At 34.0% G+C, this 18780-nt stretch overlaps 1 protein-coding gene across 1 annotated transcript in view; it reads left to right on the top strand.

The window, feature by feature from the left end:
- maco1b (macoilin 1b) overlaps positions 1-18780 on the top strand; it is a 76735-nt gene that overhangs the window by 6362 nt on the left and 51593 nt on the right. Inside the window, exons 2-5 of the mRNA XM_039739286.1 lie at positions 11479-11620; positions 13684-13810; positions 16543-16666; positions 18468-18646. Of these exons, the coding sequence (XP_039595220.1) occupies positions 11479-11620; positions 13684-13810; positions 16543-16666; positions 18468-18646 (572 nt within the window). The remainder of the gene's footprint in view (positions 1-11478; positions 11621-13683; positions 13811-16542; positions 16667-18467; positions 18647-18780) is intronic.

Genomic DNA, 18780 nt, shown 5'->3' on the forward strand with positions numbered 1-18780 from the left:
ATGATCTAGATTGACACAGTTTTCATCAAGCTGTTGTTAAATTTTAAACTTGACAACTGATATTGCTGGCAAGTGTATCTTATCCTTGGTTTATCTGTATACAGTATTGGCTGCTATATGATGTGTTAATCCTGGCAATATCTAACATGTTGATAAGCTCAAAAAGGATAACAAGAACACAAGTGAAAGGTCATGAAGCATCAAGATAATGATGCTCACAGTAAGTAGATCAGGAAATGCTTAACTATGACTGCACTGCTCCAGCTTTTCAACCCTTGTTACTACTTTTGCTGTTCCTTTTACCCTAACCAAGCAGGCATGTTTTTAAATCATTTGAGTTCAGCTTCTGTTAGAGACTTTTATAGACTGGTTTGGTTTAAAAGAACAATAATTGTATGCATGCTTTCCAGGATATTTAGAACATTTTTAGCTGGTAACAGATGCCATTAAGTGAATTTAGTAATCATTTTTGTATGTCAATATTTGGTGCCATTGAATTTTGTATGCTTCATACCTCAGCCAATACGAGATGCTATAGTTGTGCTGCAGACTTGTTTGATTTATTGTGCTATCAAAAGCATGTTTTCTAAAAATAAACTAGACTTTTAAAAATTGATATTTGGCAAAAAAATCTCTCAAGACCAAGAAACATTTTAATACTATGCCTTTTTTCATAGATTGAAAGATGCAAAACATATCTGCAGTGTGTTTGTATTTTACTTTGTGTAATTTAATGTTTCTAGCTATAGCTTATTGTGAAGTGTAATCTTCAGTTCAGTTTAATTTTCTTTCTATTAAGTGCACTTCCATTTTCCAGCCCAGAATATTATATAGTAATTAAAAACTAGTAAGGGAAAAATTTGGCTGACACAAAACAATATTGTTACAAGTAAACAGAGGAACATTATGCATTAGATACAAATATGTATTTTGTATGTATGTGTGTGTGTGTACAACACAGTTTTCAGTGCAAACTTCAAATGTCCTATGTTAGCTAAGCTGTCATTCTTAGATATGTCATTAAAACATTAAAAATATTTTTAACCTAGGCAATGATCAATTTAGGTGACTGAAAATAGGCAGAAACTAACAATGCAACAGAAAATGAAAATCCAAGCCTGGGAAGTGTGTAGACCGACAGATTCTTTCAAGCTTCTTTGCACTACAAAGGTTAAAACCTGTAAATTTTCCCAAGTGACTCTCTCAAGGCAGCAGCTCTGGATGAGTCATAAGCCAAAGAGGTGTGTCTCTTGCCATTCTCAATCAAATGTGATGGCAGGTAGTGCCAGACAATCAAAAAAGGTGCCTGGGGAGGGAGAGCAAAACAAGAATGGGCTTGACTTTTGTAAAACACAGGTTAAGTTTTCTTACCACTTGTTGATATGACCGTGGTATGGCTTTTTTCAAGCTCTCTTTTACCTGATGGTGATCACTTTAGATCAGGAAAATGTGAGCCAGCCATTTCATATAGGGATGAGGAGGGTTAATGAGTTTATACATTTTTAAATGCATAAATCATTTTTTAGCTGAAATATGCACTCCAATTGCAAGACTGTCTCAGTTTAACTATGTAATTTTTAACTGGCAGTCTGCCTGGAAAAGCCAATAAATTAAGGCATTTTTTGATGAAAAATGTGATGGGCAATTTAGTGATGTTCTGGCAGACAATCAGGTAAAAATGCACACCCTATCATGTGAAATGCAAAGTTAAACACTAAGAAAAAATGCACATTTAAGTGAAATCAGCTTTTCCTGTTTAAATGGATTTTTTTCTTTCCAAACTTGTGTGTTTACAGTTTATTAGACTAGTAGACTTTCATGGTATGAAGGATTTAGTTATCTGGGGTTGCATTCAAATGTATTAAACCATAAATACTTTAAAAGCAAGTATTGTTCTGTATTCTTATCTGACATGGTCTTTGATACGGCGCCAGCACAGAACTCTTTGGCAGAGTTGTGGGATTAAACCTATGCCTTTTTATATGTAATGGTGATGTGGTTGTCCGAGAGAATGGGCACCTGTATATTGCTTAACTTCAATCTCAGGTGGTTTCTGAACCTTCAGCTGAGTTTTTTGTGCTTATATAAAGCTTTTCTCATTAAGTAAATATATTTTATAATAAGTATTGTTAAGACATGGCAAGCATTACTTGTGTTTTAGGACACCAGCCTTGCATTTAGGAATAATGTTTAAAAATAGGGTCTTTGCCTTTTCACTCTCCACTTTTCCAGGCTGCCTGTACAATTTGATCTTTTGCATGATCAAGTGCTTAACTCTAGTAAATGATTTATGAGTACAGGCATGGAGTAGGATAGACAAAGGGGAGGTTAGAGTATGCCTAGTGAAAGAAAGCTGAAGATATCAGGGAACAGCACCATTGAAAATCAAACCACATAAGTACAAAAAGTTTAACAGTCACTTTTCACAAACTGTGAATGTCCTTCATCTGTTTTACCTCAGTTTTTTTTGTGCCAAATAGCCGGACACATGCCTAATTATATAGAACTAGTTCTTGTGTAATATTTTGCTTTTTGAAGGTGCAATTTGCAAATCAAGAAACAGCCATCTGAAAAGGCCAACAGTGTAAGCCCTATCTTCTGATAAAATTGAAGAATGTTAAGAGACCAAACATCTGGATATTATTGCGTATGCTTAAATAAAAAATACTAACAAAAACACTTTTAATTTTCAGTTTTCACAGTTGTTTTCTTATATTGATAAATGTCAGTGGGTGGGAGTAATAACATCAATGAAAATTATCTTTAGATGTACTGTCTTTTATTTACATATTTAAAAATGTTTAATATAATCCGTGATCCATAGTAAGATGCTTTAAATAGATTTTCAAAAGTCTCCTTCCAAACCCTTCTAAGTCAGGGTATTCAGTACCGTGTAAAATATATGCTAAAAGGAGAATATAGTTAGTACTTTAATTTGCCATTATTTAAAATCTTCAGTTGATACTATCTTAAACTGTGGATGTTTAATGCTATTACTACGATGTAGAACGTCTATCAGATCATAGGAAATATAGTTTTGAGCATCCAGAGAACTTGTTTTAAAAATACTGTAGGTATTAATGTGTTGTCAGTCAGTCATTCTCCAACCCGCTATAACCTAACACAGGGTCACGGAGTCTGCTGGAACAAATCTCCACCAGCACAGGGCGCAAGGCAGGAACAAATCCCAGGCAGGGCACACACACACACACACCAAGCACACACTAGGGACAATTTAGGATGCCAAGGCACCTAACCTGTGTGTCTTTGGACTATGGGAGGAAACCGAGCACCCAGAGGAAACCCATGCAGACACAGGGAAAAAAGCAAACACCACACAGGGAGGACCCAGGAAGCGAACCCAGGTTTCCTTACTGCTAGGCATTAATGTGTTGTTTAAGTACTATTTACAAACTAACATTTCTCTGAGATAAGTTTTGCATTTTAGTCATTATGTTGATTCATATCTTGTTAGCCTAATGCAAACAAATTAAGTTGCAATGTTTTTATCTAGAATATTTATCGCAAAGCCACCATATAATTAGAATTAGACCTTGAAACTGTCTTGTCATTGGTTTTTGTTCTTTAAGAAATAACTGAAAGTAAGGTCTGAAAAAACTGTGAGTTAGCACAAGGAACCATAATACAATATTTTGGCAAAGACAAAAGTACAGTGGTAAAATTTAATAGGCACTCTATAATTCTTTGTTTGTATAAAATGTAATTTTATACTATGTATGTATCTGTGAGTTTGTATGGACTGTGTGTGTGTGTGTGTACAGGTCAAATCATGTTATGATGAATACCAAAGTAATGGAATTTTCAGAATAACTAATACTTTTGGCTGGACCAGACAAACATTCATACAACTTCATGTTTAACGGATTTCGTTTTAACAAAATGTAAATTTCAGTATAACACACTTTTTTTTTTTGTCCAAAAATAGCCAGCTAAGATAATAAAGTGATGCAAAAATACTTAATGCCACGCCTACACATTAGTCGAGTCTCAGGAACTCTACAAAATGCTGTTTTTTTATACAGATATTGCCAAGCTTGGGTCACAGAATTGCACGAGACAGGAAGGTGAGTCCAGGTTTCCAAGAAAAATCAAGGTACTTTTATTATTGTATAGAGAAGGCAGGTACAGTCTGAAGACTTTATTCAAAATAAGGAGCTATTACTTTAGTAGTCAAGTACACGAGGTAGGAGCCGCAACATGGGGGCAATCATCCTGCTTTAGCTCCCATTTTCAGATTAGAAGAACACCAGCAGCTCAGAATCACTGCTGTGGCATACCAGGAGATTGTAAGAAGAGCAGGCCAAAGCCTGGTTTTAAATGTTCTCAACATTGTGCAAAAGCATGTTACACAGTAAGCCTGATCCTGGAAAACTGCTTGCATTGCCCTTGGTTTATTGTTAATCAGACACAGCAGAGCAGCTTTGTAGCTGTCCTTGTGCTGCTGTCGTTAGAGATGGCTAATGGCTGGTGACCCCTGTCACAATTGTATATGTGTCTTCCCATATTTGTTACAATAAAATTCCATTGTAACAAAAATCATTGTAGTCCAATGAGTTTTGTTAAAACAGGATTACAACTGTATGTTTGTGTGCGTATATTTTATTTATTTATATATGTGTATGTATGTGTATGTATACAGAAACACTATCAGTTAAAAGATTTGGAACACCTCAGTTTTTCCAGTTTGTCTTCAAATTTAATCAGTTGAAATGCAATGAATGACGAAATGGCGATAAGGTAAACAGCTAGAGGATTAAATTTAATGTTTAGATTAGCAAAACTGAAAAAGGAGTTTTAGAATATTATAAATAGGGCTACATCAGGGAACATCTAATAGGATAAAATTCTCTCGGGTATTCTTCAGCAGTTAAATTAAATGAAGCCTTGCAAGTTGAAGACAAACAATTTGTACAGGTGTCTCAGATTCAGTTGATTACTTAAAAGTCCTCTGCCTGTCTTAAAGCAGAGTTGGAACAGACTGTGTTTTACACCCTCTCAAATGCTACTTGGACAATATGACACCGTGGAAAGTTATAAATTCCTGTGATAATGGCAAGAAAATGGAAATTAAATGAAAGTGAAGTGTAGGCCTTTTATTTAGAGAAAATTGCAAAACAGAAAATCCAAGCGTTGGTGAGAATGGTGTCCTACACAATCTAAAGGCAATTGGAAACTGAAAGAAACTAATAGAGATCTGGCAGACCAAAATTTACAGCCCATTTAGAAAAGTGACTGAGGACACCAGCTTGCGTGATAGGCGCCTCATATCACAACAGCTTCAAGTACAGCTTAACAGTGGTCAAAAAAGTAAGTCTGAGACTCTACTGTGAACAGGGAATTTGTGCTGCAGTTTTGACCAGGCTAGTGGCAGTAAGAAAGCCTTTACTTAAAGGACAAAATAGGGCCTTAAAATACTAACTGTGGACTACTTTAGACTGGAAGAAAGTCTTATGGACCAGTGAATCACAATTTGAAATTTTTGGTTTATCCTGCAATCAAGTTTATGAAAGGGTGGTTAGTGTGTGACACTAACTTTTAAAATGTGATGGTCTGGAGTTGTTTTGTTTTGTTTAATCAAAAGGGTTACCACAGTTTGGCAGTTATATCAACAAACGGTGGCTACTTTGACGAGTCATACATTTGAGTAAAATGTTGTACACATATTATTTCTTGACTTATTATTTTGTTTTTTATTTGTCATTGTTTATTTGTTCTATGCCTTGATTTCATGAAACAATAAGACAAACTGCATGCATTACAATAAAACTGAGGTGTTATAAATAAATACAGTAGATCATTTGGTTTTCTGATCTGCTTGCCAATTTACAGTCCTGCAGAGTGTTACTGGTAGTCCTGTCTCCTTGTATGACCCAATACAATACCCTTGCATTGCTTTGTTTGGGATGCTCTATTAAATGATTAGTGCTTTGGGCCAATTCTGACTATTTGTTCAATCTGATTCTTATTAAATTTTAATTATCATTCTGCATTTGAAGATTCTTCCAAGTTACTTTTAGAAGTAAATTGGTTTACGGTCAGTACTGATAAACTACTTGAATACAGTTGTCCTGCTGATTGTTTCATTTCTATTTGCTTGATTTAACATTTTAAAGTTTTGTGGTTTTGTGTGTGTGTGCATGCATTGCAGAGTGGGGGTTAAACTTTTATGTATGACAATGCAAGGGCTGAACAGCCCTGCTATTGAGGTACAGTTAAGGGCTTGATCTTCACTCTCCTTCTCTGCACAATCACAGCCCACATAGGGTGCATACAGTGTATTGGGTGAATGTATTGCAGTGCTAGTGGATCATGTTGACCTCCAGTCTTTAAATCAAAGGCAATTTAAACTGGTGTAGTGCACTGTTACAATGATAAAGTTGAATATGAATTTTGAACACGTAGGCACCATGTCCTGGGGGAGTATCAATAGAGGCTCTCATGGATTGCAAAGATAAGGAGTTGTTGATACTGTGCAAATGTTTGTGTTGCTCTTAAAGAAAAGGGAATGGAAAAACCATTCCAAGACAGTGTAATGTGAAAGTCTAAAGTCAAAAAAGTTTTATTGAAAAAAGAAAAGAGCAAGGAAAATACTAAGAAGAAGCAAAGCAAGAATGTGATAAAATGTTAAATCAAAAGCCTGAGGTACAGTGTGTTATAGCAGCATTGGTCCTGTGTAAAAGAGGTTAGTACAGGACATCACCAATTGTAGTATTTTATAATGTTATGAAGTTGATTTAAAGTTAATTCTTTGGAAGTTTAAAAAAAAAAAGCCATAAACTTTATTTATTAAAGCGAAACTTAGTAATTACTTTTGCACAATTTAAAGTGCCATTTTCTTTTGGTCTTTTTCTGTTGTATTCTGGGGAAAAATCTACATGAGATTTAGAAGAAATTGGGATTCACTCTGTGTTCCATTATGACTTGGGCCCATCACCTAGTTTGTGTGTGTGTTTCTATCCCTTTTTTAAAATATATAAACAGGTTAATGCTGGTTGTTGATAAATATTGGCAAGGTATGGTGGTGGACAACTTTTTGTTGACTTTTTGAAAAACGTGAGGCTGTGAATTTCAGAGTTATTTTCAAGTGAGGTGGATGCAGTAAAATGAATTGCATGCATAAGCAAGTGCTTGACAGTGAGGAGAAATCTTGCTGTGCAGATGATGCCAAAGATAACATCATAATAGAGAGTAATTAGTAACACAGCATAAGCCAGTTTTGGACTCCTGCATTTGTTTGAAAATGGTGTAGATGAAAGTTGTCTTTTGTAAATGCAATTTGACTGTGCTAAATACAACTGATAATGACAGAGAATGACACTAAGGTAAAAGCTGTAATTTAGCAAGGGAATAATATCACAATTCAGGAAAGTAATTGAGGAAAGAAAAAACATAGCTGGTATTTTTGATGACATTATACTTTTGCTGGTGCTCATACTGATTTTGTCTGGTTAAGGATGATGGGAATTGTAGTAGATGAATATGTATAGAAATTAATATATTGTGGGGGAACAGGTTATAAAGATGAAAAATATGACTGTTGCTGGACTAATCTGGTGAATTGGACTGGTTGAGAAATAGGATATAGCAGGTTGGATAATGGATGGATGGAGAAATAGCATAGCTTTGAAATTATTTTGGAAAAGTAAAATTTAAAGTTTTTTTTTGTTTAACTCGGTTCGCTGGAATCGCTGTCATGTCACAAGAGGCTAAAAATTGGCCATCTCCAGGTGTCACCTGATTCCATGGTGTATTGTTGGACATTAGGGCTGTGTGCATTAATGAGAGCCTGTACTTTTGTAAGAAAATGAGGAGAGATGTCTGTATTGTTTAGGTCACGATACCTATTGGTTAAGCGTTTTTATTTGAACAGCTATATATATGATAATGATAATGAAGTTGTCTGTTTGTGTGTTGTTTGCTTTTATTTGTCCTAACCCCATTTGAAGATGTATGCAATGCCATGTCTGTCGGGTAAGATATCAATAAAGGCTCACCTGGATGTAAAAGATAAGGAGCTGTTGATACTGTGCATATGTTCTAAATCATTTATTCTTGCAGCTCTTGTGAAATTTCAGGCTGTTTATTTGCGTTGTGTGGCAGTGTCATGCCATTTTATTGTTTGTCAGTTGTCATCCGTGAAACAGCTGTTGCTTTTAAGCCAACTTTGAGGAAAGGCCAAGGATGCTGTTGCCTTATTGGCCAAATGATATGTGACTTTGTATTGCGAGCAGAGCAAATGGTTGCAGAGGAAACTGTCCGTGTTTGTCCCACTTGCATTTGTATCCCTGGGTTGATGCATGTGTTATTGGCGTGTGGATTGTGACTCACTGTGATGGACTGCTTCAGTTTGTTTTGTGTTGGGAGTTGTTTGTGGATGTGGTGCTGTGACTTTCTTGTTGCATTTCTGTTGTTTGATCCGTGCCAGCAGTGCCACATGAACACTGCGTTTCCACACCTCTGTTCTGTTTGCACATAGCTGTGGACTTCCAGTCAGGGACTTCACTCTTCTGTGTCTTCAGTGCCTATGAAAAGCACTGTGAGGAAATTTGGTAGATGCTGTGAGCCGGGCATAGATATCAAGGGTTGTATTGTGTGTGAGCGTGTGTCTCTGCATAAGCTTTCGACTGAAACCAAGATCAAAGTTTCAAAGGCTGGGGTGACAGACAGACAACGCTTCCACTAATGATGTGTATTATGTGTATATATGTATATATGTGTGTGCGTGTGTGTGTGTGTGTATAACTTCACTCTTAAAAGGTATAGCATAGAAAGTATTTTTTTCACTTAAAAAAAAAAAAAAATAGGTGTTCAAGTATAATTTAATGCATCTTTATTTTCCACAGCCCCCTTTTTTTTTTTTCAGTACTGTACAGGGTTGTACACATCCAGAACCTAATGCAAGTTGCACTTGACATAGTGAAACCATTATCAATGGATAGAATTCCAGTTCTTCTTAGTTTTTGTCCTAATATAGGATTTATGCAATGCAACAAATTACTCCTCTTGGTGGACAGTTATCAATCACAGTAGTCTGGATATGAATAATTCGTGTTTTGCAATGGTGGGGTTGTTCATTGCTTCATTCTGTGAAAAGGCATTTGTATCAAAGTTAAGAAGACACTGTGTACCTCCTTGAGAAATGGTTTGGTTTAGAGCCGACTGGTCTGAAAGTCGCATTTACTCGCCTATAAAGAAGGTATATTTTGCTTGAATGAACATTGCATTACCATCCCACCTTCTTACATAGCTTTGAGTCTTTTTTTTTTTCCCCAGAACAGCCAAAGAGAAGTTGTGGAAGGCATATGTATAGGATCTAGTCTGTGGAAGAAGGATAAAGAAATATACCAAGAAATATACCAAATAAGAAAAAAATACAAACATATAGATATAGTTGCAATGTGAAGATTTTGTCATTCTATTAACAGCATCCAACTATGGATGATTGAGTTTCAATTTAAACCTTACATCTGCATGTTAAAACTAAATAAACAAATTGAAAAATGTCTGCAGGCAAAATACATTAAAACTCCAATACTGAAATATTGAATTTTCAATGATGTATTACTTAATTTATATACAGAAACAAGAAGAGAGATAATGCACTGAGTTAGAAATTGTGTTCAAGTATGTTTTTTGGATAGCATTTAATATACACCTGTGACCTAGGTAGGGTTTTATGTAAATAACTTGGTGCCCACCCCCGTGAGAAGTTTAAGGCACCTTACTCCCACACTGTGAACATTAATATCTTCTTGTATGTAATTTTTTTTCAGTAGTTGCCATTTTTAAATAGTTTGCCATGGCAGACTGTTTGATACCAATATATTTTTGTAGTTGCTTGTTTATAGGGGATTATATGTGACCAGACATATTTATTATTTTCTGTTGTTTCTAACAACATGGAAAATATTTCTACTTATAGCATTTCTAACCTGTCTTTCCTTTGTTGTACATATTCTTAAAATGTTTGTTTCTTACATAAAAATATAAACCTATTTTATTGCCACTTTATCGATTTACTTAGCAGCTCAGGTATCAGTGAATGGATTGTTTGTGTCCCGAAGTACGTTGATTATGCATGTATAGTTAAGTGTCTACATTTTCTTCTTTGGATGTCTATAGTTGTTTTTACTATTAAAGTTCTGAATGCAACATTCAGTCAACCAACTAAAATCATAGTTTTACTGTATATATTTTGCTTCCTTCGTAGTAATTCTTAGTTCTTGAAGTACAAAGTATTTCAGTTTAGCTTGTTCAATTATTATGCTCTTTTTACGATTATAGCAATACAGAGATAATTTAATGGTGAAACCACTAAAGTAAGAAGCATTTTCATTCTTTCATTCATCCATATTCAATCCCACTTAGTAAAATCAGGGCTATCAGAGGGTAGGAACTGGACTCAGAAGAAGATACAAAGGTAGGCTAAGGTTTAATATATGCTTGAATCAAGAGGCATTAATCACAAATGCGTAACATAATATTTTACTGTGCTTCTTTTAAAATCCCTTAATCCCCACCTTTTCTTAAAAAATCTTTTCCTATATGCCTAATAGCTAGTTTTATGTTTTGATAATTTTTGCCTGATTTTTAAAATACTGTACTAAACTTATTTTTCAGACTTGTGTGTTAGTATACTTTGTAATACTGTAGTTATGTCTTTAGGAAAAAGACTGTGGTATTTGTCACCTTTCTAAGGGGAAGTTTGTAGTATAGTTAAACTGTTTTAAGTTCTTTGATTCTTCTTTTAAAAATGGAAACGCCTTTTTCTCCTTCCAGCTTGACCGAGGAATCATTTGTAGACATTTACCTTGCCACTGGAAGTTACTAGTGTCTTCAGGTGCAAGCACTTTAGAGGAGGTGTGGGTTCCTGTACGGATTCTTTTGTAGCAGTATCATTTTTTGTGGTCAGAGTTGCTTACAATATTCAAGGCAATCTTACTAATGGTCTATGTATTTTTAATATAATTTATGTTCTGCAAATATATAACCCTATGAGCATGGTAGCACACTGATTAGCATTGCCATCTCTTAAATGCACCATTCTGCAATTTGCATATTGGTCCCCTATTCTGTCATTCTCTGTGTCAAGTTTGCATGTTTTCTTCATATTTGTACTTGAGCCCCATCCCAAAACATAGCAGGTTCTCCAAAATTATCTCAGAACACCAAAAATTTATAGGTTAGATTAATTAGCTATTTTTCTCCTGTTTGATTTTGTGACCCAGAATCTGATAAAATGGGCTTATATATATATTTTAATATTACTAGGTAAATAAGGATATTCTGCAAACATAAATGTTTTGCCTAATGCCAAATAATTGCTGTACCGTGGTCTCCATTAACTTTACTAGTAGAGGATCACAGAGATTAACAACTGTTTTAAATTGAAAAGCTGCCTTTGATTTAACTGATTTGCTTAAAGTTTTTTTGTTTTTTTTTTTTCTTTTTCTACAGCACTTTCCTCTACCTTAAATTTCTCGTTGTTTGGGCCTTGGTGCTGCTGGCAGACTTTGTTCTAGAATTCAGGTTTGAATACCTGTGGCCATTCTGGTTGTTTATCAGAAGTGTTTATGATTCCTTCAGATACCAGGGACTGGTATGTATTATATTTGACCTATATGAACTGTTTTAAATGGTGAAATTAAAATTTGAATAGCTGTGTAAGAGTGTTTCAGTGATATTTGATGAAATTAGTTAGTGTTTTCTGTTCAGCTGAGAATACATCAATTTCCCAGCCAATTAAAAGAAAAATTCTTAAACTACAAACTGGTAATGCTACATTAAATTCCACCATGGTGATAGCCAGGTACTAATCTCAAAAGTTCTTTGTGTTCAAAATTGTAAAGTACAATCATTCTAGGAATTGAGTAGGATTTGTTCATTTACATATGCAAGGTCAACCTGGCAAGTTTCTTTTTGATAGTATTCTTACAAGGACTTCTCATCCCAGTTAAGGATAGTAGGACCCAAAAAGCTGTGCAGAAGTTAAATAACTACCACTAGAGTGCTTAGCATTCTTGTTTTTGGTCACATTACTTATGATAAAGTCCATGCTGTCATCTGTTTGTGTTATGTGGACTTAGTAGTTTTTTATTGGCTATGATAAAGAGGAGCCCTCATTTGAAAATTCAATCTAAGTCTCTGACTGATCAATCCAGGCCTTCACTTTTCATTACCTGGGTGTCATTTGATTGGTACACGTACGTGAATGACAGTATGTTGTAAGTAAGGATGACTGTCAGTAGTGAATGCTGAATCCTAGTGGACTGGGTTTTGCTTACTAGAGTCTTTGCACAGGACAGAGTAGCTTTGGAGGCTGTTGACATTAATACTGGGTGGACCTAGTTATATCAAAAGTGAGGATCACAAATTTTTAATTATAAATAACAATTAACTTGCTTTACCGGCAATATGTTTGTTTTGTATACGTTTTGACCTGGAGTGTTGACTTCATTGAATTCTTGATCTAGTTTTGTCCAAATATTTACTTAACCCATAAATTTACAGGTACAATTCTGGGCACGCCTGTATACATTTTAATGAATAAAGAAAATATTTTTAAACTACAGCCTATTAAATTGATTTTTGCAATCTATGGGTGGAAACCTCTTCTATTCAGAGGCATATTTTCCTGTCGTAATTGGGAGTTTCAGTGACATACTTGTTTTAAAATAAGAGATACAGTAGTTAGATCTTTGACAGATATTTCTCCTTTTAAGAAGTGGATCAGTGTATGAAAAAATTTTAAAATCAGAAATGGTTAGGTGATGTACTTCAACTCATAATGTCAATCTCACAGTACTTATGATCAGTTTATCTTTCCTTGTTTAGGCTCTTCAAAGTTGGTTCCTACTAATCATGTGTTTAATGATCTTTTGCTGTATATTAATACTTGAATTGTGTGAATGCTACTTCGAATTTTCCCTGGGTAGTTTCTTTCATCATGCATTGTGAACAGATGATGTAAAAAAAATTAACATTGTTACATGACCAGAAGATGCAGGACTTATTTTGAATTACCACAGTAATTCAATTAAATTAGTATGAACATATTGTGTGAAATTTTCTAATACAAGAATGAAACTTTTTACTGTTTATGTTAAGTAATTGTTTGAACTCCTACCTATTATTGTTTGCATAACATAATTAATACATTAATAAATTACATTATTGTCTCCGTGCTTACTTCATTAAAAAGCAAATCAAGATGTATCTCTGTTTAAAAAAAGTAAGTGTAGTTTGATTTTAGCTCTGTCTTTTGAATTCCATTTTATTTGTTAATGGCATGGTATCTGTTTATGGAGCTTTCATGGGAATTCATCCTCCTTTACTGTACAGGAAGGAATTAATTGATTTTTAAAATATAATTTGTAATAAATGTTGACCATTTAATTTCTATTTACGTTAGAGTTAACAGTAGTGTAAAACTTACTAGCAGACAAGAGCTCATTACATACCAGATGAAGTCAAAGACAGATTAATGTGTGAAGTTTGTTTTAACCACGTAAACAACTACATCTTGAAATTTTTTCAAATTGAGTAGGGTATGCCAACTTCATAGTATATGGGGAGAGATGGTAGCAATTCACTTAGCAATGAATTGAATTTGAAAATGACACAATGAAACACCAATTTATTGTTTTTCTTTTTTTTTTCCAGGCATTTTCAGTGTTTTTTGTTTGTGTAGCATTCACATCAGACATAATTTGTCTACTGTTTATACCAGTCCAGTGGTTATTCTTTGCTGCTAGTACATATGTCTGGGTACAGTATGTCTGGCACACAGGTAAGAACATTACTTTGCCTTTTATTATCCTGAACCATCTTTAAGTCTTCATAGTTTCAGTCACAGAGTTAATATTGTAACTGAGCACTTGGATTGATATTGCAGTACTATTATCCTTCCCCTTATAGAGTTTGACATTTCTTTTCCTGCTAGTCTGATGTCACAATATATTACACACATAGTATACTCCGTATTTTTACAACTCTAATTTAGGATTAAAGTTTGATTCTCTTGATAGTTCCAACATTTTCCATGAGAAATACCAGTAGTCTGCTCATATTGTGTATGTCTTAATTACATTTGTATAGAGGAAACACGATTGTAATTTTGAAGATTTTTTTTGCAATTATTTGAAATCTGGAGATGTTAATGAAATTGTCCCATGCCAAAGGTGGTCCTCTTAATGTCATTAAAACATATCATCAGAATTGCTTTAGTATACTATGCAGATTATGTAAAGCGCAGCATATTTTGAAAAGAATAAACTTATTTCACCTACATTGAGTTTGTTGACAGTTTGCTTGAACTTTGATATCTGTCCTTTTGCCATACAGTCAGTTTTATCAAAAACAGAAAAATCAGTATTACGGTCAACAAGTACGGCCACAGACCAGAAAGAAAATATACAGTGCAAACAAAATATTGTATGTGATAACACAGCTTTCACCTGCCAATTCGTTAAAAGAACTAGCAAAATATGTGTTTGAAATAAGTTCTTTCCGAATGATTAAACCTGCCTTTTCTGACTTAATATAGATGTAAATGTTTTTGGTTTTGTAATTTTTATTTTTGGTGAAATAGTTCATTCAGGGTTTAAAATTGCATGAAAGGGTAATACTTTAGTATTAGGTTTCAGGTGCTAAGCATTTTAAAAATCAGCTTACCCATATCTCATAATTAAAAATGTTAAGCAGAATAGATATCGTAAGGCTTTGTGCTAAAGAAGCAATAGGAATGTAAATGTAAGTTATTGTATTTTTGTGAAATTTTATGTTCTGAAACATTGTAGAATACTACTATATCAGCATAATTTCCTTACCTTAAAACATTTTACTATGAAAATTAAACAGCCTGGCAGTTTACCTGTATACTGGTGCCAACGCTTCTTAATGCATCAAAAACCATTTTGTGAGATGCTACCAGCATTAAAAGCCACAAGGTTCATTTTATTAATTTTTTTAATTAAATCCATAAAGAAGCATATTTTTCTTCTAGCATAAAGGACACTATGATGTCTTCCTGCTTTTCCTCACGAACCATTTGCAAGTCCCTTCACGGATATACCCCAATGTTAACCTCTATGGCATTTTTATTTCTGGAAGTAAAGTCTAAACAGCACTCAGGTTGCAAGGCCAAGTGTTAATCACATTATTTGGGCTTTTGTACAGTTTACCCTGCTTTGAATCACTTTGGAATTGTGCCAGTGTGCAATGATATGTTGTATTTACAGTTATAACCAATGTTTTACATTATTATTGTTTAACTTATCCTACATTTATATAATTTTGGTAAATGAGTTTTTAAAATCATAGCTTGGTGATTATGATGACCATAACCCCTAGGTCCGGGGTTCAAATTTTGTTCAAGACCCTGTCTTTTTGTGGCCTTCACATGTCCTCTGGTTTTCTTTGCACATAAAGGTGATGTACATGTTCAGTTACCACAGGACTCTTCCTGTACCCCTGAACTATAATAAGATATTTTGGATAATGAATAAATAATTTTTTTTTTAAAGTGATGAAATTCCAACATGTACAGCCTACCTGGTACTGGACATAGATAGAACCTAGTTCAAGTACCTTTTAATTTCTTTTCAGTGCCTTTCTTCTTATGTTGAAGTAAAGAGGTTACAGAGAATTTTCTCAGTTTATTGCCATTTCCAAAACTTGTATCCTAGGTACATTAGTAATACAAGTGTGAAAAATATTTAATTTTGAAAAATTATTTTAGAATTTCTAAGTCCTTGCTACCATGCTAATACATTCTTGGATGTCAAAGATAAGCTATAAGTAAACAATTCTTGAGTGACAAGTTCCAGCACTAATTAATGAGAGTGTGGAATTGGCCTACCATCATAAATAAATTAGGACTTGACTACTGAACTATCTGCATTAACACTGAGGATTAAGGTTCTCTTGAAGTGGAATTCGGGAGGCTAATTCTACTGTTTTTGAGTGCAAAAATAGTCTGTTTCAGGTGAGATTGATTGGCATTCTAGTGGAAAAATGTAGTTTATGAGAGATGCTTTAGTATATCGCAAAATGTCTCAGTCTCATATATTGGTTCTGAAACCTGTTCCATTCTGCAATGTGAAGAAAAGTAATATTGAATGTCAGGATTTTGAAAGTTCAATAAAATAGATGCTTTGCCAACTCCAATCCACATTAGGTTATTTTTTTATTTTTTTTTAATATTTCCTTATACTGCACATACTTTTGTGTGAGTGTATTTTTTCTTCCTTCTGCATTATCTTTACCAGCTTATTATAATTCAGAGGATTTGCAAGAATATACAGTCAGGGCAGTACCAGACTTATTCTTGAAAGAAGTATTTATTGACATTCTTTAGTATGTTTTTGTTATATCCCAATGCTCTAATGGGATTTTACAAACTTATTCAATATTCAACATATTCCATAATGTATAAAAAGAAATTTTCAAAATTTACAATGCTCAGTAAAACTAACTGTTTCCCTCTTGAAAAACCTTGTTTGCTTTCTTTTGCATTCACAGAGCGGGGAGTTTGTTTACCTACAGTATCTCTGTGGATATTGTTTGTTTATATAGAAGCTGCAATCAGATTTAAAGATCTGAAAAATTTTCATGTCGACTTGTGTCGTCCTTTTGCTGCACACTGGTGAGTTATGTGCTGTATACTACACTAGGTTCCCTTTAAGGACTGCATGTTAGTAAGTTTTGCTTTTTTCTCAATATAAGCGTGCCATTTTAAATCCAGAAAATAGCATCAACTGTTTAACTGTTTTTTAATCTTTCAAGCAAGATATTCTATGTCTTGAGAAAGAAGTCTGTTAGTATTATGTAAAGGAAACTACATACATTTCTGTTTTGGAAGGTTAAAGAACTCACAGTGATAGATAATTGCATTATGCAGTGAATTAGAAAATGTTTTAAGTATATATTTAATTGTGTTACACTGGACACTTTTTTTTTTTTTTTGCTTTCTGCAAATTTCTGGTGATTATGATTTCGGATTGACTGTATTACACAGGAATATGGAGGAGCATACAATTTTATTGAATTTAGTATGTTTAGCCAGTTAATGATGCTGACACATTGCATTAGTTCAGTTGAGCTGAAAATGTTTTACTGCTGATTTTCATTTGTACTCACCATCCAGTGCTTCTCTTCAGTGTCCAACAATAGCTGGCCAGCATTAATGGATTCCACTTGCCCTAAAACCACTTTATTTGCTGCTGTTTAGTTGCCAAGAAAATTCTCAACAGCTTCCTTAAATTCCATCCATGTGATTTCCTCTGGCCCTTCTATCTGATCTTTGAACTGCTAGTCATTGATGACATGTTTGATTTGTGAACCAGCAAAAACTCCCTTCTTAATTTTGGCATCATTTATTTCTGGAAACTTCTATCTCAAATATCAATGTACCAAAATCCTTGAAATAATATCAAAATTATTTCTTAGTAATTGCTTTCATGAAATTTTTCATCAGTCCAAGCTTTAAAAAGAAAAGGAGGCAAAAATATCTTGGTTGCGTCAACAGTGGTTTAGGTGCCATGCTTGGCTGGCCAGACATTTACTGAGTGGCCAGTTCTTTTTAATGTAATGTGACTGCTTAGCATGACTGACCCATTCGCAAAATGAAACCGCACTACTTTGAATGTCTGAGCTCAATTCCCTTTAGCAGTTCCATTACCTTTACATCATCACAAATGTTCCAGTTGTGATTGTTGTACTGTATATATTATTTTGCTCATAATATGGGAGGAAGTCACAAAAATAGTTGATTGCTCTAAAAAGGTACATTATAGGAAACATTTTTTGTAATCAGCAGGCGCAAAATTTTCAGGAAGAAAACTTCATTGTCCAGCATTATATGAAAGTAAACATTGCCACTTTTCATTGTGTTAGTTAATGCTGTGATCTAGTGACCAAAATCCAAAGGGTTTCCAATTCAGTCCTGTCCTTTGACCTGTTTAATTGTTAGTGCTTTATTTATTATAAAATAATCATTACTGTATTTGTACTTGTGGAGTATATACAATTTTGGAAAACATTGTTAGCTGAATAAATGCAGATATTATATTAATCAGTTACGAGTATTAATGTAGTATTAATACTGTGATTTTTTTTTTTTTTGTACGATTGTTTAAAATAAATTACTTTTAATTGAATAACAAAAAATGCCTTTACATTTGCAAGACGTTCATGCTTTTCAGCAAAACATAAATATATCATATTCACATTTCTTACTAAGACATACTGTTGCAATGTATCTGATTTCAAATACTAAAGATTTATTGGAGCCTTAAAATATTTATTTCTTAAGATTGAGGGAGCACGTTTGATAGATGTTTAAGTGTAAGGTTAATTATTTTAGAGAGTGCAGAAAATGTGACCATAACTCATAATAATGTCAAAATAAAGCAGAAAATTAATTTTTCTTTTTTTCCCCCCTAAAGCATTGGATATCCTGTTGTGACTCTGGGTTTTGGTTTCAAAAGTTATGTCAGCTACAAAATGCGGTTAAGAAAACAAAAGGAGGTACAGAAAGAGAATGAGTTTTATATGCAGCTTCTTCAACAGGCATTACCTCCAGAGCAGCAAATGCTACAGAGACAGGAGCGAGAAGCAGAAGAAGGTTGGATTTTATTTCAGATAAGCAGTATTTATTTGGCATGATTTACTTGTACTTTTTAAACAAGGTGCTTTCCTAGTATATTCTTATAGTATTCACACTTACTAGTAAATAAAGGCAGAATTTTACATTTTTTA

The sequence above is a fragment of the Polypterus senegalus genome, chromosome 17, assembly GCF_016835505.1.
Source record: "Polypterus senegalus isolate Bchr_013 chromosome 17, ASM1683550v1, whole genome shotgun sequence".
Lineage (NCBI taxonomy): Eukaryota > Metazoa > Chordata > Cladistia > Polypteriformes > Polypteridae > Polypterus > Polypterus senegalus.